Source organism: Ambystoma mexicanum, chromosome 1q (assembly GCF_040938575.1).
Source record: "Ambystoma mexicanum isolate Mex_15411 chromosome 1q, UKY_AmexF1_1, whole genome shotgun sequence".
Taxonomy (NCBI): Eukaryota; Metazoa; Chordata; class Amphibia; order Caudata; family Ambystomatidae; genus Ambystoma; species Ambystoma mexicanum.
In genome coordinates this window covers 817,780,783-817,805,956 of record NC_090922.1, presented here as the reverse complement: position 1 = coordinate 817,805,956, position 25,174 = coordinate 817,780,783, and the positions used below count along the sequence as shown (strand labels likewise).

Sequence of the window (25,174 nt, the reverse complement as noted above, 5' to 3'; positions counted from 1 at the left end):
TTTCTGTCTTAGTATCACAGTATGCAGCATCACAATCAGGCTTAATTTCCCAATCCACTCCAGTATTCAGTACTCGGTATCACAGTGTACAGTTTTTCAATTATGCGTTGCTGTCCCAGTTTTCCCTGTGATTCAGGACTCGAAATCCCAGCATGCAGTGATGTTGGACTTGTGTCCCAGCATGCATTTTCTTAATCCACTCAGGGCTTTAGGACTCGGTATTCCAGTATACAGCAGTTCAATTATACTTTGCCTTCTCAGTGTGGTCTGTGACTCAGGACTAGAAATCCCAGCATGCAGTGTTTCAATTAGGCTGTGTATCCTCAGTCCACTCTGCGATTCAGGACCCGTCGCGTCATTCCGGTTTGCAGCATTGCCATCAGGCTGCACTTTCTCAGACCAGACTGAGAATCAGGAGCTGGTAGCCCAGCATGCAAAAACCGTGCTTGCCTTTCTCCATCCCTCAGGAATTCTGGGCTCGCCCAGCTCGGCAACTCGTTGCATTGTTCTTCTTTTGCCGTGTGCCATGTCTGAAAGCTTGGCTGCTTAACCCCACTCAAGCTTGATTTCTCAATGACTGAACTGCCTGGAGCACATACTTTCATTATTCTAGGAATATGTATTTTTTCTTTTTGGTTTTTCTAACACTACATGCGGTTTCTAAGCACTTGATGCTTTATTAGTTAGCTCTGGAGTTTCCCACGTGACCATGCAACCCTTTCCTATTATTTCTACTGCCCATGATTCTATTGTTTCTTCATTTGCATGCAGGGAAGGGCGTTCAGCCAATCAGGTGGCTGGAACGGTACGCAAACTCACAGTATATACTGCTGCGGTTTCCAGCCACTGGGGACCTTTCCCAGGTGACACCATTGTTTTTTAGAGGTTTCTCAACAAATTGGGCACCACCCGCTCAACTGACTCACCATTCTCTCCCCATCACCCATCCATCCGCACGCCATCCCCCAACCGCCCCCACAGCACACCCGGCTCTAAGCTCCTTCCCATCTCAGCCGCTATAGAAACAGAACAGGGGCTTCATCCCTTTTCTATGCACCCCGGACAGAGTCCCGAGGTGCACATAGCTATCACCCCCTTATCAACGGGCATACAGAGCCAGTAACGGTGCACAGCCTCCCTGCCTAGGCTAGGGTTGGCTGTCCATCACTGGTCCTGTACGCCGCCTCATGCAGGGGGTGATTGATACAGTTTTGGGGTCTTTCTACTACAGAAGACTCAAGTCCATCTGTATTGCACATATAGCACCCTACTAGATTGCTCCACTCTGGCTTTCCCAACTTGACTGTTCCATTTGCTAAATGAAGAATAATGGGTGTGCCTCATGCCTTACCCTTGACCAAATGGCCAAATGGATTTGAAGCAGGTCTAATTCCTCAATAAAAGACTTCATGGCAGTTACTTGGCTCAGGTCACAGTGGCACAAGATCCTGGCATGTACAACCACTCAGAGTAAAATAGCTTGTAGTGCTTGCAGGGCGTTGCATGCAGAGGCAAAGCCAGGATTGTCTAACAAGTGGGGCCTGAAGCTAATGTAATTGGGCCTACCACAGTGACATTAATATCTGTAAATGCCCACACAGTGCTGCTGAGTGGGTATTTTCAGATACTGGGTGGGCTTTGCCCGTTCAGGCCCTAGCCTGTCTAGACCGCGGGTTGCATGTGCAGGTCTAGCTTCTTCGCCTAGGCTGAAAGAGCCCCCTGTGAGGTGTGCAGTGGGATTCGAAGTCACGATACTGGTGCTGTATTCATAACATGTATAAGCTCATTCAGTCACTCACATCCTAATGGCAAAAAGGATATGGCTGTCAGAGGAGTGGCTTCATCTATCTGGGTGCCCCCCTACCTTAAAGGCTGTGACTCTTACCCTGAGGTCCTGGAAAGCCATTGGACGGCCAGCCGAAAGGATGCCCATCTGTCCCCAGAATCGTGTACTCCTGCTCCATGCCGAACCAGGGGTGCTCGTTTGCCACCATGTTCATAATTCGCTGGCATGTGTTTCTGAGATTTGTCTCTGCAAGAAAAGGGAAGGTTCGATCATTGTTTGCAATTGGAGCCATTCAACCTCGACCATGCAATTTAAGAAACTGTATTGCACTTTAAGAAGCTGTATTGCACTTTAGAAACGTTATTGTACCTTTTTGAAATTGTATCGCAATTTAGTACCTGTATTTACACATTGCAAATTGTACTGTACTTCAGAAATTGTACTGTAAATGTTTTAATGTGATTGGTTAATTCTCTTTTCGTGCGTTTGATGAACCCAAGTTTTTGTTGTAATTATTGATGAAATGCTGAAATTGTGTGGCTCTTATTTGGATTGCCTTTTCTTCATATGTTATTAATGTTAAACGGTATTGGATAGCCATCTAACATAAATTAAAAGAAGATTCCATCATTAGCCGTGTGCTCCTCCCTCCAGTTGCCTTAGGAGAACCCCTCGTGTCCCACAAACTCTCACTCACACTCGATATCATTCCCTGAGGCATTTTCCTCTGGGACAGCCATAACGGGCAGCCATTTGTTCAAAGAAGCCATGATCCTCGCAAGGAAAAGACAAATTTGCCTTCTCTGGCATATTGGCTCACAGTCTCCCCTAATCCTGTCCCCTCTCTTTCTATAGCGTACTCTTGGGGAGGTGGGCTAAAGAAATCAGGTGGTAGGTACGTATTGTCTCTGGCATTTTGGCTCAGTCTCCCCTAATCTTGACCCCTCTCTTTCTCTACCCTACTCTTGGGGGAGGTGGGCTAGAGAAATAATTTGGCAGGTACATATTGTCTCTGGCATACTGGCTCACAGTCTCACCATATATTGCCCCGTCTCTTCCTTGACCATGCTCATGTGGAGGCGGGCTACAGAAAGCATGCGGCAGGGACATCTTGGATGGTCACTACCATGTCTTGCCGTATGCTGGGGTGAGGATAACAATAACCAGTGCCTAAATCATGCCCTGGCAGGTGAGAGAATCGAAGTCGGCATAGGGGCCAGTCTGGCTGCAAAGGGGCACTTTTGGGAGTTATTTCCATAGTTGGAGGCCAATGGGCTCTCGGGGTATTGCTTATGGAAGATCAGACTGCCACTGTCTCATGGGGCTGAATGGAACATCTCACACTTCTGGGGAGGGGTGGCAGTTTGTTACTTATGGCTTTTGAAAAGTACTGTGGTTTACCCGCTGTACCTCGCAATTGAGTGACTAGTACACGCCCTGCTAGAGGTCAGCTAAGCGCCCTCTGCGGATGTTTCCCATCATCATTGTATAGTATTGTTTATTTACATAGCGCCTACACACAGGACAGTGTTTCAAAGCGCTCAAGGAGGGTGGGAACAAGGAGAAAAATAACAGTCGCTCAGAGCCCCTTAAATTCTGAAACGATAATAGTCTGCACATGCAGAGTAAGTGTGCGTAACATACATTTATAGTTGAGCAACAGCAAATAGGCCTGACAGCGATTCAGCAGTTTTACAAGTGCAATTAAGGGGAGAGGAGAGGGGAGAACAGACGACTATGTACACCCATTCGAAGGTGGTTCCCAAAAGAACCCTGCAGTGTGTGCATCGGAATGACTGAGAGCCTGTTCCATAGCCAGCGATATACTGTTCTCCCATCAGCTTTGGTTGCCTACACTGTTTGGCCAAAGACAACATTTAGCATCCAAACATCCCATATTGGAAATATACAACAGCCACAGTCTACGCTGTACCACAATCACTGTGGCCACATGGTATTGATTTCTAGACCTGTGTAGATCTGACACCATTTAAGACATGTTCTCTTGACCCAGGAGCATATTTCAAGTGCCCCTTTGCAGAAGAGAATCCTCAGCAAGTTTTGAGGGACCTAAGTGTAGAATTCCCCGCTGCTGCTCTCTCATTACTGTGCTACAAACACAAATAAATGACAAAAAAATAAAGGCGTTGACTGGGACCTTCTCAATGGCTAGTTGTTACATCACACCCACCTGCCACCTTATGGTTGTATTTCAAGACTTCGCACATGACCAGCTTGTTTGGGTCCCTGAGGAAGGGGTCTCGGAAAATGGCAACAGGTTCGAGGAACATGTCGCTGTTGGAGCCCTCGGCCTGGTCGGTGCTTGATCCATCAAAGTTCCATTCAGGAATGTCTGGTCATAAAAAGAAAGAAAGACGTGAGTTAACACATTCTCCCCCGCCCATCTCCGAAGGGGTGTCCGGATCCTTTTCTCCCAGAGTTGTATTGCCCCCATCCCGCTTAGCTCCAGGAGGGGAGCCAGACCTAGTAAGGACTCACCTTCGATGGTTTTGGGCTCGTTGTCCAGGGTCCGGGTCTTGCAGCGCACATGTTCACCGGAGCCATCAATCCAGACATACGTGACCTGCACCTTCTCCCCTTGTGGAAGGTCCAGGTACATCTGCTTGACGGCCTTGCTCAGATCAGCACTGGCTGACGTGGCCATGATTCTGGATGCAGGGTCCTGAGGAAAGAAGGATGGGAGCTGCGTAAGTGTTCGGTGGCGTGATTGTCAGCATTACACAGCAGGCAAGAAATCACTTCAAAGCCTCGAAGGTACCAACATTCGTAACAATTGGAGGGGGTTCCAAGATCACCATAAAGGCATTTATCATCTCCTTTTAGGGACATAAGGTAACCCCCGCCAGGGGTCCATATTTGCCAACTATGGAAAAAGCATGGAGACTGGATTGCTCTGACCGCTAGAAGTAATCCCATTAGAGAGACCTAGCTATCAAATAGCCACTTGAGCCAGTCCGGGTTTTTCATTTTGCATGCTGAGAGTTTTAGGCCAGTACTTATAATGGGAAAAACGAAACAACAAGTCCATAATGAAAAGCGACGAGCCAGGAATGGCTCAGGGCATCATGCATGGCATGGGCCTCCTTGGCTGCTTCAGAGGCCAGAAAAGGAATGAGTTTAGAGAAAAAAACATACCTATAGTCCCACTACCAGCACTTGACACCGGATGTCTGCACTTACCCTTGCACTTGCCACCAGCTGGCCTTACTTTACTTATTGTTAGTATTCTTATCCCATGTACTGCACTCCCCCCACCTCCTCTCCCTTGCACTTTCCCCTTCCCCCTGCCCATGCACTTGCAAGATCTGAATGACACCTGGCCTAGTAAGATCGCTGTCTGTCTTCCCTCTGTTCCCCCTTCCCTTGCCTCGTCGCGCCTTGAAATACTTGTGCATAGGCATGTTATAAATGCCATATCATATCATACCTCAACATCCACAGAGCAAGGCTAGCTGAGAGGGCCAGGGGAATGCAAGGAGAAGGGGCTCCCACTCACTGATCCTTGTTGCTTTTGAGAGAAGAGCAGCAGCTGTGCTCTCGGCCACTAGGCCTGGTGTTACTTAAGCAATATGACCCGAGCGGCGGGGCATTACCGACTCAGGTAATGCCCCGGGGCCCATAGGTATAGGCCCTGAGTGAAGCGAGGGCCTTACTGAAGGCCCCGGGGCATTACCTAAGTCGGTAATGCCCCCGCTGCGAGGGTCATATTGCTAATAAATAGTACCCCGGCCCGCATTATGTGCATGACCGGGGCACTAAAAGCATTTTTTTCTGTCCCGAAACGCTGCAGCGTTTTGGGACAGAAAAAAAAAAAGAAACGACCAAGAAAATGGCCGCCATGGAAAGGGAAAACGCTCCCGAAAATGGATCAAAAAGAAGGTAAGTGGGGTTGGGAGGGCGGCAGTGGGACGGGGAAGAGGGAAAAAAAAAATATGTACCTGCGTCCCCGGCGGGTGACGAGGGAAGCCCCCAGCCGTGTGGAGGTGCAGAGCGGGGATGGCCCCGCTCTGAGTCTCCACACGGCTGGAGGCTTCCCTCGTCCCCTCCCGGGGACGCAGAAACAAGAAGGTAAGTTGGGGGGGACGGGTGGGAGGGAAGGGAAATAAAAAAAAAAAAGACTTACCCGAGTCCCCGGCGTGGGGCGAAGGCAGCCTCTCAGCCGCGGGGATGCTCGGAGCGGTGATGCCCCCACTTTGAGCCTCCTCATTGGCTGAGGGGCTGCCACGCCCCCTGCCGGGGACAAAGGCCGCGGAATCCCGACTGAGGGATTCCTGGCTTGGTAATGACTCGGCGAGGGCCAATCAGAATGGCTCTTTCATTCTGATTGCACCCTGGCTGGGTACTAATAGGGCATAAAGGCTAGAGTGTCACAGATAATGCCCACTCTGGACCTGACTGAGGGACGAGGGGATAAAGAGTTAGTCTTCATACAAACTAGTGTTAGAGGGAGTTTTAAGACCTGGTCTGTATCCGAGTGTGGTTGTTAGGTCCGTTGTGACCAGCGGGAAAGGGAATGAGCGCAGACGTTATGTTAGTGCAGCTCCTGTTGTTTGAATGAAGTCTCTTTACCTTTAGGTCCACAAGAAAAATATGTGGGTGGGTTAGTCGGGGTAGAGCAAAGGTTGCCATTGTTCGCTCACAGGTGAACGAACGTGCTGTGTGTGCTCCAGGCCTTTAAATGGGCCGTAAATAGTGTCCGAGACGGGCCCCTCCGGGGGCTCCCTAAAGACTGCTGCTAACCCCAGTGCACCAATCTCCTAGAGGCCAAGGCTTTCTTTTCGAAAGTCTGAAAGCCATGCCTTTTCATTGTGTCTCTGCACCAATCCCTTGCCAGACACCCCTTTCGTTCGAGATGCTGGGGTGATGGTTTCTACATCTCTAATGAAAGGGGTGCCTGGCAGGGGTCGGCGACGCAATGAAAAGGTGAGGATTTTTTTCTACAGCCCGAAGTTTTCACATTAAGGGAGAGTTTAACGCTTAACAAAAAAAGGCTCGCCTTTTCATTGAGTCGCCAACATCCTGCCAGACACCCCCTTTCATTAGAGATACAAGGATCATCACCCTCACACCGTAGGTGAGATGATCCCTGCATCTCAGTGAAAAGTGCCTGCAAGAGGGGGTCAGCGCCTCAACTAAATGACAAACCTGTTAGGCCATTTTACAAAATCGAGCCTGGGCTCTTGGGGGGCGTGGCCTAAGAAGTGTGTCTTCTTAATTGCGGCAGCAACGCCCTGCCAGGCCACGCCCTCTTAGAGCCCCGGCTCAAGTTCGAAGACCACTTAAAGCACTGGTGTTCCCTGTGTTTTCTTTCCACTGGGCATGTGCTCCTGGCAGGCCCGAGCGTGTCAGCCATTGTTATTAAGGGAAGAGCCACTTGCTTGCATGTGGCTCTGTATAGACTGAACATTGAGGTAGACATTGATGCTTGGTGTTGGAGACAGAATTGGGGAGTGAATGCTTGATTTGTAGATCCATGTTGCATGATGAAGTGATAGCAGGCAACTGTGTGCTAGAGTGGGGTTGCTGTGTTGATTAGGGCCCAAGGTACACATTTAAAGGCAGGGCTAGAGTACCAATGAATCAAACAGTGTGTAACAAAAGGGAGAAAAGCACAAGTCTACATTCTGCTAGCGATGGAAAATAACAATGGAGCGGAAAGTCGGAGAAGGCACCAGAACATCCTGGATGTTAGAGGTTGCTATGGCAACCAGAGGAGGTGCAGGACTGCAGCTGGCAGTGTGCTCTGGCGAATCTATCCTTCTGCCTGAGCATTTATGCTCTCGCAGAGGGGAGAGGGAGAGAGAGACCGAAACAAAGAGAAAGGGAGAGAGGTAGGGGGGAGCACAAACAGACGGCAAGCCTTTTACAATAAACTGGCTACCAGGAGCCGTTTTATAGAAGAAAGCTGCATCTTCATGTGGCGCTAGTCAGTTCAGGGATCGAAATTAAGATATGTTGACCGAGAGCAAAAGCTGCTCCTGGGTATCAGTCATCACCCGTAGGGCAGAAACTACCTCTGGGGAGCAGGGAGCTAGTACATAGTGCACAACAAATCTATGTTGCATGCAAGATGCAAACTCAAACGTTGTGTCTATTATATATTATCCAATATGCTTTAACTGTCCCAAACCTACACAGTTAACATTGCATAGCTATGTTTGCATGACACCACTTGCCTCGGCAGTGCAAAGTAGCTCCAGGTAGCAGCTGTTGGTTTCGAACTAACCAGGCTCCTCTTGGTTACAACCAGGAGCTAAAATAGCTCTCGGCAATTTCGAACCCTGCAGCGGCTTTCCCACGTTGGGGCGCTGAATAGTCAGGGTTGTTAGCTGACAGGTTTTGGGCTGTGAGCCCTGATGGAAGTAAAGGCATCTCAAGTCCTTGTTGGCTCACGTAAATTCTACATACATAACAGGTAGGAAAGCAGCGTGCCGAATTGAGGAGCTTGAAATTAAGCAACTGGAGCAAGCGGGGGAGGGGAGAATAATGAACGCAACCACTGGGAGAAGTTCACATTTTTTAAGGAGCCGTTTGGTCTCCCCCAACTTTTCCTTCGCTCCCTTCTGCCCTGCCGCAGTATCTGAAACTCTCAGCACCTCAGCAGGACCTTGTGGTGGGCCCACGATTACATTTGAACAGTTTTTCTGTTTGTTCAGTTGGTGGCCCCCTCCAGGCATCCACTAACCCATCTCTGTTTTGCCTGGTGTCAGGTGAAGTGGAGCCTCTCCTATTCGCAGGTGTGCATCAGCTCACGAGTGGTAAAACTGGGATGGGACACCAGAATTAAAAATGACGTCTCCGTCACAGCCCAGAATTGCTTCTTTAGTGAAGGAAAAGGCAAACTGTATAGTTTAAAAAAGAAACAAAAATGCTTGTTTGACAAGAAAAGCTTGTTTTAACTTGTTTTCCCAGCACTGAATTGGCAAGCCCGGGAGAAACAATGATAAAAGCAGGTTACTTTTCCCTGGTTATCCAACCCAGGGCACAATGTACTGAATGTGTCAAGTTGGCCTCTTTCAAAACGTACATTCAGCCCTACCTCTTCTATTTGCTTTCTGCCACGTTCAGCCTCGCATTTACAATAGAAACGCAAAACTACCAGTACCAGAATGCAAAGCATAAAGAGTACACTGTGTTTCTCTCACTCCTAATATGGGGCACAGTTTGATGTTTTGTGTTATCATATTGCTGCATACACCATCAGACCCAGACCTCAAAATACAACAAACAGCTGCGCAATACCATGAGTGAGCGGCACACCCAGTCCAGATGTTTGACTATTGTAGTTCTGCATTGATAATGGGATCAGCATAAAGCAGGGGAACAAAAATGAAAGGAAACAAGACAGACTATCACTGGTGCCTGACTTGGTGCAAGATAATATATCTCTTCTTTCCAGTCCACCATAGAGTCCACAGGTGGTGGTACGAAGGTACCTGGCAAGTGGACAGTCTCCGCTTCTTCACCACTAAGCACTTCACAGTTGAGAATGTATAGGCCCCAACTGATTAGAAAAGCAAAATTGCAAGTCTTGGAAGCTATAAACCGGGGGCTGAATGCAAGTGTCAGGCAAGCCATGGGACCACTTGGCGGTAAGCGAAGGCTGGGTGAAACGTAGCCCCAACTCTCCAGATCTTTTAGGCTGTCCAATGTCAAGCCGGACATGCTCGACCAATCCTGTCCTCCAGGCCCACACCACTCAGCAAGTCCAGCACTTGTTGCCCAGCATTTATAATGTGAAATGATACACCAATAGCGTAGAAGAAAACAAAATTAGGTGATCCAAAACAACAGGACAGGCTGAATATGTTAAATGTGCCATAAGACAACACAGTTGGTCTGTCTGCAATCTTTTTTTATACATTAATGTAATCGAGGGAGTGATGTCAGATGACAAAAGTGGACAAGTTTCTGTGAAGATTTCTTGTTTATTGCGAGTTTGTTTTATCATCTGATTTGGTGCTTTGCAACAATGCACTAGCTTTGCTATGCAAACATCATTGTATGTTATTGTAAAAATAAAGATGGGACAGGGAGATGCAGCCTACTTCCTAAATTGGAAACTTTAGAATCAGGAAACCTGGGACAAAATCCCAGAAACATTACTTGACCACAGTAGCGGATCCTGGGTAAATTGCTATACATTACTGTATGTTGTTTTCGTCAGCTGCTAACAACTTGAATCATCTGAAAGTGATTATCTAAAGGGTATTTCCCAGAGAAAAAGTATCACTAATGTATGTTTAATAGAATACAGTGTTATTCAGTAGACTATAATAATATTGGCCATTTGTAACATAAAATATTAGGGCCCAAAAGTTGCAGTCGCCAATAGCCATTGGCGAATGATAATCAACACATGGTGTGTCAGAAATGATGTGCTTTTTGCAGTTTTCAATATGCTCCCCGATGCCCTAATATACTGCTCATCACAGGAAGAATATGTCTTATCTCACTGATGGTAACATCAAATGCGAGACAGGGCTCCCTTCTCACACAGATAATTCAAATAAATGATACTACGTTTGATGGATGGGTGGAAGAGTGCAGGGTGGGAGAGAGGGAAGCTCCTCCATCAGTACACTGTCAGCGGTCTAGGATTCCTGACCAGTGAGTATCCTCTTAAAGTACACTGTCAGTACTTGAACACTCTAGCCAGAACTATTGCGTCAGCGGTGTCCTGCCTGTTTTATGGGTATCCAGTATTATAACGAATACAAAACAGAGAATGAATTTACAGCAAAAACATTTACAGCGATAAAATATCGAAATTTATAAAACAAAAATATATTTATTGGGGTGCGGTAAGGGGTTAAAAAGGGTGGGGGTTGTGGTGGTTTTAAATGCATGGAGAAAGTGGGAGTAGGGGAGGGCCCTCAAATAAAAAGGAACATCAACATTTTTTCGTTATAAGAGTTCAATTGAACATTCATGAAATGTAATTTCATTTGTTAAAATCACAGTGAACTGTTTTATGGGAGTTCGGTGTTGCTATGGCCATGCTGTACAATTCCAGCAGTGTGAGCCTCCTGAAGCAGTGCTCTGCAAGGTCATAGCAGGGCTAACCAAAACCTTGACATTCCTTACATGTTATGCCACCGAAATAACTCAGACATACAACAATATTTTATTGGAATAACCATGGTCACTTTATTGGAGCCTTCCTCTGGAACAGCCTCCCTGCCACTCTGAAACTTGAGGAGAACCATCTCCGGTTCCAAAAGCACCTCAAAACCTTCCTCTTTGCTTCTGCCTTCGCTTCTCCTCTCCCCTGCTGATCTGTTCTGCTCCGGCATCGTGCACCTGGTTACCCTCTGATTTTGGGCCCTGCCATGCACCCGCACTGCCTCCCAGCAACCCTTGCACTTGGGTCTGTATCTGTAACCCTATAGTCACAGCCCATTTTTTTCTCCACTTATCAGACACCCACTGTCTGTGCCGTAAAATTAGCACTTGCCACTTGCTGGCTGCACTTCCACTGTTGTTTTTAATTCCTTTGCTCAGCACTTTCCACTTCTTCCCCTCCCCCTGCACGTTCTGCCTTCCTCTCCCCTGCACTTGCACGTTCTCAATGTCACTGGGCCTAGTAAGATTGTTGTTTTTTTTCTCCCTTGTTCCCCTTCCTTGCCTCGTCGTGCTCTGAAACACTTGTGTATGAGCGCAATACAAATAAAATATCAATATCATCCTAACGGGCGCTCCTAGCCCTGCTCAGACCACAATTGTGCCTGGCATACAAACACTTCCCTTGGAGGCCCTTGCCATTCACAGTGTTTCACAAACCGGTGAGTCCTCCTCACTTCAGTTTCCATTCTAGCGAGAACAGCACAGCACGTCTCTGGTATCCAACTGCCAGGTCAGGCACTCCCATAACCTTTGTATGGAGCGAGCCTCAGCAGTGGGCTCTCAGGGTTACCATACTCACTAATTTGATATACCCTAAAGTGCCCTGGCGAGCTACAAGGCAATAAAAGTGTTTGTGCACTATGTTCTAGCGATGCCCTGTCAGGGACACTAACAGTGCAAGATTCCTCCACTGATACTACTAAAAGAACGATGAGTGCAAGGTGCCCCAGACTGGTACAAGCATGCTTTCAAACTCTAGTAGCGCGAGCCCTCAGTGTTAAGGTGCCCCACTGCGGTCGCTCAGCTTTTTGTCTCTAGCAGTGTGACATTCTTTTAGTAGTGCCTTGTCCTGCATATGATCTTCCTTCAACAGTACCCTGCCAGGGCTCTCGGTGCCCAGGATTGCCCAGTGCAGTTGCAGGGGCGCTGAATCATGTCCACAGAACCACACAAATGTGCGGCCCCTCCAGTGGTGCCTGTTGGTGCTCACACTTGTGAATTAGGGATCAGAATACGAGAAATGACTAACTTGCCAAGCACGCACCTGTGGCATCATGGAAGCATTGGCTCTCCGACTTGTATCTCAAACCTTCTCTGTAGCATGCACACTCATTGCCATGGTGGGTAAAAGATATAGTGAAAACATTTTGTGGAATGGAAAAACAAGTCAGGATCATCTACACAACTTCTAAAACATAAACACAACCATCTCCCTTCTACCTAGTTCCTCCTATTGGTCTTGTCCATTTCACCCTTATTTGCTTCCATACCCCCTTCCCTGCATCCATTTTTACTGCCTTCCAGTTATTCCGTACTTTGCTTCCATTTTCTCTCCCGCTAACTGCCTCCGTTTTCTCCATTATCTTCATCGCTTCCATTTTCTCCCTCTGTATGACTTTTAAATCTTCCGGCGCTACTTCCGATCCTCCCTAACCATGAGCTGTTTTCAAGCTCATTGCCTCCCCCTGGTTTTCAAGGGTTCGGCTCCACACTCCACACTCTCTTAATTTGTCTTGGTGTTCCCCAGCAAATGTTTTTTTTCTTCTCCCTTTCACGTGCTGCCTATCCTTCCATCATCTCCTTTGCGTTCCTTTGGTGTAATGGATGCTTGCTTCCATGGGCAGACATGGGCCGGGCACCCATATGTTCATTAACAGAGCACTATTCACAACCTTTATCCTTCCAGCTGCCAGATGGCAATGGTGACCAGAAGTGCCGGTTTCGGTGACACAGTTCCAGTTTTTCTTGACATGTGACCCTGTCCTGAAAAAAGTTTATGCAAAACAGTCAAAAATCACGGGATTAGTAAAAGACATTGAAGCTAGATGTTACCCTAAGTACTTCTTTGATCGCTGACCAGGTTCTAGGTGTAGAAAAAGCCTTGTGTGAGGGATAGACGTGGCCGCATAAGCAGCTCTTGGTTCTGCCAGAAAGAGAGAAGTCTCAAATACAAAAAAAGGGGCAAAACAATACATGAATGAAACACAGTGGGGATAATTTACGGGGTCTGTTAGAGGATAGTGGACTGGATGATGGAAGGAGAACCGATCAATAGACAACATCATGAAAGATGGTTTCAAGGAAAGAAAGGAATAGGAAATAAATGTACACCCAGTGTCGTGGAAGTATCCCCAATATGGTATATCATCACCACTCTGCAGAAAAAGACCCCAAAACTTCCTGAAAAGGTGTGTACCATTCAAAAGTTGGCATAACCCTAACATGACGCAGAAAGAAGCAGAAGATAATTGAAAAATATCTCAAACAAGGAGAACTCAGATATAAGCATATTTCTGTGGCCGTAGCCATTCTCACATGTCCTCGTTTAGGGCTCCACCTTTGACCTCTTTTTTCTACGTTTAACTTTGCCAAATGGTTCCGTTTTTTTGTTTGGAAAATGTGTGCACTCTGCCCAGAGAAAAGACTTGGCGGGTTCAATGATTTCTTAGCAGACCTGATAGTCTTTCCTCCATCCAAGGTCTTCTGGGCCAATGAAAATTCGAGTTGGGTGAGAACAGCTTGGTCTGCATCTACATGTGCCTTCATGCACAGGTAATCGCCCCTCCAGAACAATATCATAGTCAAGAATGCAAGAGGGGACTGACCCCTAACTCAAAGTAAAAAAAACGAAACAAAAAAACATGCCGTTTCAGCATTTCTCACATACTAACTCTTCTTGGCGCTAATCTAAAGGCAGCTGGACCTGGCATTTGCACGATGCATACTACGTCTAATGAATGGTAAAACACGTCCTACTCTTTAAAGCCCAAAAGACCCCTTTCGTGTGTGGCGGCACAAGGGTTGGATTAGAAAAATGAGCACCAAGAATCCTCAAGGTGTGCTTAGAGACAATGTCTGGACATTTCAACCGTTGACACTTTTCAGGCACGCCAGCTTTACTCAGGGTTCTAAATTGCTGGGAGTTTGGAGCTGTTTAGGTTCTGGCTATAGACTAGGGTAGCCTGATTTGGTTGGCACAAACAACAACACAGAGGTGCTTTTGACCGGGTCAACTGTTGCCATACAATCTTATCCATGTTAGATTAACTCGGTTTGCCAGGAATGGGCATGAATGGGCAAATCTGGAAGTCATTTAAAAACATGCAGGGAGCCGATAAAATGGTTACCATGTTATTGTTTGCATCACATGTGCGAGTTCAATTTGAGGCATGCCATATGCTAGGTTCTCTTTCCCCAGTGGTAGCTCCTGCTTAATGGTTGATGCCACATACCCAGGAAGGAACTGCTTTCAGCTATGGCTCGTCAAATCCTAGTTTTTATTCCTGTTTACTTAAGTGGTCGCCTAGGGTTTGCACCCGCCTGCTGGCTGGCTTCCTTTATTAGGCTGTGCAGAGGACAATGAGAATGCCCCTTGATAATCTGCACCCCTGCCCCGTGCACTGCTCTGTCTAGGATTCTGTCACAGAATCCAGGCGCAAACTGAGGCGGTAGGCAACGCACTGATTTCTAAGGAAGTAGGGAATTAGGTTGTTCTATTAGACCAATAATCCAGCAATGCATAATGCTGAAAATCATTTACTATGATTAAAATATATTTTGTGTGATCAAATAACTTCACCAGGGATACACAAATGCACAAACTGTTTTGGTCCCAAAACACGTATATACCATTTGTTCACTGTCCTTTTGAATTTGAAAGCCTTAGACTACCCCCCCAGTCAATGCATTTCTATTGCTGACATATGCAGTCAGGTTTCTAGAGATGAAGGCAAAGGGGCAGGCAGACATAATTGTAAAATGGTGCCCAAGCATCTTCCACTGGCCCATGCCCGGGAAGTATATTCTCATACATATTTCATTCTCACCCCCACACATACAGTGGGACCGGTAACCAGTGCTTGGAAACGGCACTCCCAGAAAAAACAAAATCACTTAACAGTTAAGTGATGTGTTTTTTCTTTGAGAATGTGCCTCAAAGATCCATCACTCGTGGCTATGACGGAACTGGGTATGGGCGCAGGAGCCGGTGTCAAATGGTCCCCTCAAGGGCATTTAGCCTATACCCGCAGAAAGAAGGCACCACTCAGAGCTCTTAAGACTTGCCTATCGCGCAGGACTTTAAATCCAAAAGGAGATAGACCCTTGAAGGCAATTTAGCCTAATGGGCACGAGGATCGACGCTACTGCCTATAGGGCATGATGCTCCCTCTGAAATAATTCCCAAAGACATAGGCCCACTAGGGCACAGCAGCTGTCAATGAAATGTGTATACCCCAAAACATATGATACACCTCCATTTCAGGCTCACCCTACAACAGCGGTCTGTAAACTGAGGCTCTCCAGATGTTTCGCAAAAACGTCACTGATCCCTCCTCGTTGATTAACCTGAATAGAACTGATGAGGGTTGTTGTCCAAAATATATAGTGAGCCAATTACTACTGACCCATATCCTAAAATACCCAAGGGAATACGCACATGCTGACCCAATCCCTGAGAAGCAAGCTGTCTATTCGGGGATCCGAATTCGAACTCAACTCAGCTTTTCAGTCCCAAGTGCCATTCAGTTGTGCTACGCTACACTATATAATTGATTAATGCTATTGAGAATGTGTTAATGGCTGGGTGTAAGTGAGCAGCAGCCTTCACATCTGTCAAGGGACTGCAAGCGTAGAGTCCTCTCAGTGATCGCGCACAATTTCATCCTTGCCAAAGGGGGGCTGGGCTAATTACTTGGGAAATAACACCTCCTATTAAAGCACAATATATAGAATTGTAGATGGGTACCTAAGAAATACTGGGATATATTCTACAGAGGGGTTCCAAATGGCATCTGATAGACAGTGAGAGGGATGCTCGAGGTATCTATGTGTCCTGGAACTCGGAGGTGGGATATACCTCAGAGATGATAGCTATCCATCTATATTGTTATGTTGTGTATGGTCCCCTGCATCCCTTCTCGATACCTCTGAACTGTTAGCCTGTACCACCATTGCAGGGGGCGGTGAGAGGAAACAGCACACAGCAGTGGACTATGAACATAAAAGGTCCTTTCCCCAAACAAGAAAAACATATCTGGCATCTCTACCCGAGCCCCTCTCGCACCCCTCTTGAGTACTTCCCTCCCCAGTATTCAAGAGGAAGAAAAGTACCTGGCTACCGCTCCCCTCTTCCAAATTCCACAAGTGCCCTCTTGTCTGACCACAAAAAAGGAAAGAGCATACCTGGTGTACTGTCACCCACCAACTCCATCCGTTTCCAATACACCCAACCCAGTTCGCCCCCAACCAAAAGAAATACCTCTCCTCCTGCTACTAACCTTCACCCCGTTCCTTCCAGAGAAGATCCCGCTAAGAGTGGGAGCCGTACATCTGACAGTTTGTCAGAGCTGGGGCTCCCACGCTGAGAAAGGCAGAACAGCCCCTGTCAGCCGCATGTTGTCTCGGCAAGAAGATACAGCCTTTTGAAATACAGATATCTGCTAAAGTACACAACAACCCGATGGTGTAATGTCTAATTTCATAGCGTTGGTGATGCCATTAACCAACATCGGAAATGTGACATCTGCTGCAAATGGGCTATCGTACAAAAAGGCTGAAAACCTATACTGTGTTCTGTATGCAGGGATCGAAATTAAGATTGAATTAACAGGAGCTAAAAGCAGCACCTTGGTATGCAGCATTAACAATCGATCAGCAGCTACCCCTGCGGAATGAGGAGCTAGTGCACAGCGTTCCGCAAATCTAACTTCCACACAGATGCAAACATATAATTGTGTCCATTATTTACGACTCCTTGTGTATTAAATATTGTATAGATGATTCCTAATGTTTATTTATAGAAAATCCCAACTGTACACAGTTAAAGTCACATGGGTGTGTTTCTTCAGCATCAGTTTGCCTGGGGAGCCAAAAACAGTTCCTGGTAGCTGTTAGTGCCAAGCTAACCAGGCACTTCTAGGCTGTAGGAGCTTGACAGCTCTCAGCTCCCCTCAATTTAGGACCCTATGTATATTATTGTGATTAGAGGTATGCTGAATCTGTTGGTAATCTTCATGACCATCAATCCGGCTTCAGAGCGGCCAGAAGCACGGAAACTGCTCTCCTGAACATCCGTGAGGACCTGCTCCTGAACCTTGATTCCAACACTCCCTGTGTTCTCATTCTGCTCGATCTCTCCTGAACCTTGATTCCAACACTCCCTGTGTTCTCATTCTGCTCGATCTCTCCTCTGCCTTTGACACTGTCAACCATGCCATCCTGCTCAACCGTCTCCGTGATAACCTGGGTATCACTGGTCAGGCTCTGGCATGGCTGACCTCTTTCCTCTCCTGTCGACCCTCCCAGGTCCAAATGGGCTCCTTCCTCTCTGACATCTTTTTCTCCACCTGTGGTGTCCCCCAGGGATCCAACCTCTCTCCCTGGCTTTTCAACCAGTATCTGGCACTCCTTGCCCACCGCATCGCCGCCCTCTGCCCCCACTTCCAGTGCTATGCGGACGATACCCAGCTCATTTTCAGGCTACCCTCGGCCTCCTCCTCTCCTTCCCTCATCTCCGACTGTCTGTCTGCTATCCAGGAATGGTGTGCCGCCAATGACCTCTGCCTTAACGCCAGTAAGACTGAGATTCTACTCATCGGCGCACCCACTCCCTCCTTCCCTGCAGCTCTCTGGCCGGCCTCCCTTGGCCCCCTTCCTGCCCCTACCTGCAAGGCTAAAAACCTCGGGGTCATCTTCGATTCCACACTCTCCTTCTCTCCTCATATATCTGATGTCTCTAAGAAATCACACTACCAGCTGCACCTCCTCAGAGGTATTCTTCCCTTCCTCTCCTTCCCCCAGAAGCTCACTGTCTCCCGAGCCCTGGTTCTCTCAAGGCTGGACTACTGTAACAGCCTCTATCTTAATCTCCCTGCCTCCACTCTCCGCCCTCTGCAACTTATCCAGAACAGAACTGCGAGACTTGTCCTTGGCCTCAAGCCCAGGGACCGTATCTCTCCAGGACTGAAATCTCTTCACTGGCTCCCAGTGGCTGCGAGGATTAAGTTCAAAACCCTCTGCATTGTCCACAAGGCCTTCTGGGGCCTGGGGCCTAAATACCTTCAACTCTCTCTTCCTAAATATCTTCCTTCACGAGCCCTTCGCTCATCCATCTCTAACTCCCTCATGGTCAGCCGCTTCTCGAAGCAACGTGCTGGGGGTAGATCTCTCTCCGCAGCAGGGGCCTCCCTCTGGAACAGCCTGCCTGCCTCCCTGAAACTTGAGGAGAACCACCTCCGGTTCCGGAAGCACCTCAAAACCTTCCTCTTCGCTTCTGCCTTCTCTCTCCCTCTCCCCTGCTAAACCTGCTTAACTCCCCCCTGAATTCTACACTTAACCTGCATCTGGGCCACTCTCAGCGACCTCGGTCCAGGGCCCAGCCACTCTCCACTTGCACTGCCCCCCTGGCTCCCCCTGCACTGTGGGACTGTCACTGTATCCCTACAGCCCCCTACCCAGCACTTGCTCTGCACTTACCTCGCACTTGCCACCAGCTGGCCCTTTTATTTATTATTTATCATTTATTATTTTATTACGCCACTTACCTTGTACTGCACTTTTCCCCCCACCTCCTCCCCCTGCACTTTCTCCTTTTCCCCTTACCTCTGCACTTGCGCGATCTGAATGACACCTGGCCTAGTAGGATCGCTTGTCCGTCTTCCCCTTGTTTCCCCCCCTCCCTGCCTCGTCGCGCCTTGAAACACTTGTGTATAGGCGCGTTACAAATACCATATCATATCATATCATATCATTTATGTAGCACAGCTCCTGTCATTTTCCAGGCTCTTGGCCCGTCAGGAACTGCAACGGGTTGGTTGGGGTGGCAAGTTAGTAGTGTAAAAAAAGAAGAATAACGTTGCTGTTGCTGAGTGAAGATCAGAAGAAAGGGGGAACCTAAGCTCCTATGTGTTTTTGCGGCAGTGTCCAGAAGGATCTCGGCCCTGGACGTGTGCTGGGTGTACCCTGGGGTGGGGTATGCGCGATATTGAGTATAAGTTTGTTTGGTGAACCAGTCGAGTTCATGCATGTACATTATGTGGTTTACGTTAGTGGTTAACAGTGTCATGAACCATTTTGTAGTTAGTATTCGCTCTGTGTGAAGCTCTGACATGGAGGGGCCTTCCATCTACTTGGTCAGTGATGCTCCAGCAGGAAGGCTGGGTATTATATCTGTTACCAGTTTGTGTATGTTGTTGTAAGACCCTGTACTGGCCAGCTTTTTAGCTGGCTGTTTGCCTTTCACCTGTTGGCTACAGACTCTGTCTGATCTGTTTACTGTCTCCCTCAGTGCAGATTTTCCTACTCTGGAGTCATGTTTCCAGGTTAGGGTCTACATGTGGGTATTTTCATTGACCATGAATTACTAATGTATCATTAAGTGGGCATTTACAATTCTTGGGCAGTTTTGGAATATTGCTGGACGATATCATAACTTTGACGGTAAGAAATGGGCCGGAACAAGACCCACTTTATCTTGCCAGAGCTCTGCTGCGTCTCGGGTGCAGGGCTAGCCCAGGAAACTCACAGAGATGTCATCAAGCCAAGCTCCTGCAGCCCATGCACTGGAAAACTTGGCAGGGAGACTGAGTACAGAAGCAGCTAAAGCCTCCCATACTGCTTAGCCGCTGTCCAAATTGATATACATGTCTTGCATTTTGTGACTAATGAAAAGAGCAGGGTCTATCTTGATATGATATCGCATTTATAACACGCCTATACACAGGTGTTTCCATTACTCGCTCAAAAAGCTTTCTTGCGGAATCACTATCAGACATGTTTCAAATCTGAAATTGTGGGTATTCTTATGTTCCCATAATGCTCTTTGCTTTTATGCAAATAGTTAGACTTGGGTTTTATGAAGAGTTACGGTTTAGCGTGATGTGGCCTGTGGCCAAGGCTCTCAGATCTACCCGTCCTCCTCTTAGCCACAACCTCCCAAGGAGGAGAGGGTTCCCCCACTACATCTTTTCCATTTCTAGCACTGATAACTTCAAATGTAGAGATCAGCCGGCTGTAACCTCCACCTAATCTGAGAACAGAAGAATAAATAACACTGCACACTGACCAGTCATGTTACCCCAGGTGACATCTTGCACATTGTGCCCCACACTGCATCACACATTACACCCTTCTCCATTGTAAAAATACCCCCCACTCCCACACTCCAGGGCAAATTTCCCCCAAAGCACAAAAGTGAGGCATAAAAGCAAGGCATTAGCTATTTACACCTTACTTTTACACTCCAGGGCATTTTAAAGCCATTAGGAAGGGGGCGTGCATGAAACTGAATTAAAATGTCAACTGTGCATTCCTTCTCCTACTTCAACTGGCTCATGCTTTAATGCCTGCAATTGATTTTCATTTTCATGCAGGTGTAAAAAGAACGGATCCCTATGGAATTTAAGTGTCTCACTTTTGTAAAAAGGCTCAATTGTATGCAGTGAACCACCAGAGGAGTTAAGACGAATGTGCTATTGTGTCAGCTACATGAAATGTTCAACTTTTACAAAACAGTAAGCAAAACTAAAGCGCCAAAACAGTTGACATTACCCTTACACTCTTATTTTACGCTTCGTTTTGTAAAAAATATAAATGCTGCCTACAAATTACGCTTTTCAGACGCCATTTAACAATGGAGTCCTCTGGAAACCACCTGCTTTTATGATTCCATGGAAATCCATTTATTTCGCAAATGCATAAAACACTCATGCACGCCAAAACGTACGTGCCCTTTAAAGTCGGAAGGGGAATGCAACGCAGATTTTTAAAATGTTTTGATTTTTTTTTATCCTTAGAATAATATGGTTACATGCGTTTCGAGCCCCTTCTCCGCCTCCAAATGGATGTAAACCGCTCTGAAGTGCAGAAGCAAGGCGTAAATGACTAGCGCTTTGCTTTTACGTCTTTGCACCCCACCGGTGCTTAGAAAATGAGTCCCCAAATGTCCCCAACGTGCTCTTGGCAGGCGGTAAACACGATTCCACTCAACATGACTTTACAAACAAAAACTATAAACAGCCCGGGCATTGTTGGGACTTTCTCTGCTTCCTTCCTCCGGGACGTGCTAGACTGGTCGAAAGTTCTCCCCTGGGATAAAGCATAGGCAGGTAGTCACCACCACACTAGCAGAAGACCACCACCCATGCAGGAGCGGGTACCTTCTTTAATATATAAGGGAAGGGGGCGAGGGCAGTCAGATCACCTGGGGCTCCTCGCGGAGCACAGGGTGCGAAAGAGAATGCACACAAAGGCATCCCATGATCCCAAACGCATAACGAATTCAGCCCTCGACACCGAGGAGCTGAAGCAGTCACACGCATGCGCACTGTCCGTTCCCTCCAGCCGCCGATCCTTTCCACAAGATTGATCTGCTCGAGACAACGATGTCCCCCGCGCAAGTACACGCTCGCGCCGCATAGTAACGGGGCTTCCCGTGTGCTCAAGCTCTTTACCGGCAGGTTCACGAATTAGACAACAATGCTGTGTTACTTACCTGTGAGGAGGAGACCAAGGAGTGGGTGGCGTCTTCCTAGATAGTGGTGCCTTCCCGACTGGCGTGTCCCTGGATGGTGGCGCGCGCAGGTGTTTAACCGTCTTCCAGTTTTTAATGCCCCTTTATTAGTCCCAATCGTAGCTCTCTGCGCCCCAAAGCTCGGAGACGCTACTTTTATGGGCAGCCGCGGACCAGCCCACGGGCTCAGAGATTGGCCACAGGCAGGCGTGATCGCTACATGGCTGGGCGGATGCCAGCCTCATGGTGCATGCCCGTTTGGCGATAGGGCCACGGGTGTTGCGGGGGCGGGAACTAGAAAGGGTTTCCCGGGAAGGACAGAACAAAAAACAAGCTCAAGTCGACACAGGCGGGATGCCCGCTTTCCTCAATGAGGACAGAGGAAAAACAAGCACAGCGGGGAGCGACGGGCCCCCCGCCCACCCCGACACCTCACCAGCCCCTCGGCCCCCTGTCACAGCAGCAGGAGGCAGACCCCCAAGCCATAGAAAGGGAGAGGATAGGCGGCGCTCGCTGCAAAACAAGCCGCGCGACGACAGAAGCTTCCCGTGCGCTTCCGCCGCATAACATCCATGAGCGATGAGCGCCCTCGTCGATTTACGGAGAGAAGCCGGTGTAAACGCGTCTACTAGTGATTTACAAACGTGGATTGTATAAGCACTGTTACTAGCAATCCCTGCCGCTTCCTGTCACACACGGACTAATATCACCAAACCACACAGACAGATTTCTGTTCTAGTCATTAAAGGAATAAATATCTATTATATGCGGGGCAGTTTCTAGACAATATTGCGCCCAGGTCGAAGCACCAGAATATGCCCTACACGTTGTTCCTCTACTTCTACACCGTACCGCACCCCCTCTCCAAAATGTAATCATTGCAATGGGAATGCTATTTTATTGACTTGCACGTAAAACCAATGAGAAGACAACGTATACCACATTTTAAACATGATTTTTTTTCTCTTTGTGATTGGTTTCTTACAAACCTTACACAACATCTAAAAGTACACAAGTTGACAAGAAAAAAAGGTTGCATCTACTCGCAAGTACAACGGAGGAATAGTGCAGAATCTGTACTATTTACAAGGACAAAGTGTAAATAGTTCAAACTACTATTTACAGGGATGGCAGGTAAATAGTGCAGGATCTCTACTATTTACCAGGGCGAAGCGTAACTAGTGCAAACTACTATTTACAAGGACGACAGACAAATAGTGCAGAATCTCTGCTATTGACCAGGACAAACGGTAAATAGTGCATAATACCTACTATTTACAAGGACAAAGGGTAAATATTTCAGAATCTCTGCAGTTTACAAGAAGAAAGGGTAAATAGTGCAGACTATGTACTATTTACAAGGGCGAAGGGTAAATAGTGCACAATCTTTGCTATTTACCAGGACGAAGAGTAAATAGTTCAGAATCTCTGCAGTTTACAAGGAGAAAGGGTAAATAGTGCAGAATCTACTATTTACAAGAACAAAGGGTAAATAGTGCACAATCTTTGCTATTTATCAGGACGAAGGGTGAATAGTTCAATCTACTATTTACAAGGACGATGGGTAAATAGTGCAGAATCTCTGCTATTGACCAGGACAAAGGGCAAATAGTGCAGAATCTTTGCTATTAACCTGAACGAAGGGTAAACAGTGCATAATCTCTACTATTTACAAGGGTGAAGGGTAAATAGTTCAGAATCTGCAGTTTACAAGGAGAAAGGGTAAATAGTACAGAATATGTACTATTTACAAGGGCGAAGGGTAAATAGTGCACAATCTTTGCTATTTACCAGGATGAAGGGTAAATAGTTCAGAATCTGCAGTTTACAAGGAGAAAGGGTAAATAGTGCAGAATCTCTACTATTTACAAGGGCAAAGGGTAGATAGTGTACAATCTTTGCTATTTACCAGGATGAAGGGTAAATAGTTCAGAATCTCTTCAGTTCACAAGGAGAAAGTGTAAATAGTGCAGAATCTACTATTTACAAGGGCGAAGGGTAAATAGTACACAATCTTTACTATTTACCAGGACAAAGGGTAAATAGTGCATAATCTCTGCTATTTACAAGGTTGAAGGATACATAGTGCTGAATCTCTACTTTTTACAAGTCCAAAGAGTAAATAGTGGAGAATCCTTGCTGGTTTAGAAGGGTAATGGCTAAATAGTGCAAAATATCTACTGTTGACCAGTACAAAGGGTAAATAGTGCAGAATCTCTACTACTTACTAGGACGGGTAAATATTCCACCTACTCCACTATTTGCTAGAACGGGAAGCTCTGGGGGGACCTTATAAAGGATCTAGTTAGCAGCACCCATTGTCTTAGTAAATGGTGATGTTTTGCTACGTTTACCAAGGTGAAGGGTAAATAGTGGAGAATCTTTACTATTTTCCAGGACGAAGGATAAATACTGCATATTCCCTGCTATTTAAAAGGACACCACAGGATCAACTCTGAAAGTGTTTTGGGGGATATAGCCAGCTGTACCCTTTGTCTTGGCAAATAGCAAAATATAGAAACATTAACCTGTTCAAAGGGTACTGTTTACCAGGACAAAGGGCAAACAGTGATATAATCTACTATTTACAAGGACTCCATAGAAGAAGCTCTAAGATAACTTTAGAGTGTGGTGAAATTGGCACGTATCTTAGGAATCTTGCTTCCTGCGGCCTGCAAACATCATTGACCCAAAGGGGAACATGTGGATGTACCAAGTGCTGTGAGCACTTACCCTGCATTCAGACACTACGAAGCCAGCACTTACCACATCAATTGCTCCCCAGCTCTGGCAGCACCTGCACCTTCCAAACACACAAGGAAAAAGAGCCCCCTGACAACAGAAAACGCTCTTGGCAACTGTTTGCTCCACACCCAACAGTGGTCCCTATTCAATTCTGCACTCAGCATGCATTGCAGCATGCTCCAGAGTTGGTGAAGCGAATGCAGAGCTCTGGGGCCCTGCTTCTCTCAGCCTGCAAACATCATCAACCTGATGTGGAGCACTAGGGTAGGCCTCAAGCACCCTTAACATTACCCAGGCCAGGGCGGGTTCGGTGAAGAGAGGGTGACAAAGAGTAATGCCTCATAGCCTGTTCGCCAGACAACTCTCTGCTATACTTGACCACCCTTCATGTTGTCAAGATGCCAGCCTGCGTCACTTTGACTGCTCCAGTACATTAGTAAGCTCCTTTCTCTTTTAGATTTCCTTCCAGTGCTCCCCCCTCCTTGAAGCGTGAAGTACTTAGGTGCCAACCAGCCTTCACCCATCCTCACGTCCCCTCTGTCACTTGCTACCAGCTTATTAAATATGTATTTTGGTTACTAATGGCCTATTTAAACGGTTGTTTTGTTCAATACCATTTCAAAAAAGGTAACGGGCGCACCTCTCCAGAAAGAACATGGCATGATAACCTGTTCTGAGATAAGAGTTTTTTAAATATTTGCAAGAAACTTAGGGTTGGTCACCCTGAGTTACCTGGGGGCAACCAGACATGGACTCCCTGCTCACTG

General features: G+C 47.1%; 1 protein-coding gene across 1 annotated transcript in view; it reads right to left on the bottom strand.

Annotated features, from left to right (window-relative positions):
• The window catches only part of LOC138537140 (glutamine synthetase), a 35,106-nt gene extending 13,196 nt beyond the window's left edge, over positions 1-21,910 (bottom strand). The window contains exons 1-4 of the mRNA XM_069641430.1: positions 21,645-21,910; positions 4,286-4,469; positions 3,978-4,139; positions 1,886-2,032 (exon numbers count right to left, since the gene is read on the bottom strand). Coding sequence (XP_069497531.1) covers positions 1,886-2,032; positions 3,978-4,139; positions 4,286-4,451 — 475 coding nt within the window. The 5' untranslated portion in view covers positions 4,452-4,469; positions 21,645-21,910. The remainder of the gene's footprint in view (positions 1-1,885; positions 2,033-3,977; positions 4,140-4,285; positions 4,470-21,644) is intronic.
• Positions 21,911-25,174: the final 3,264 nt, after the last annotated feature.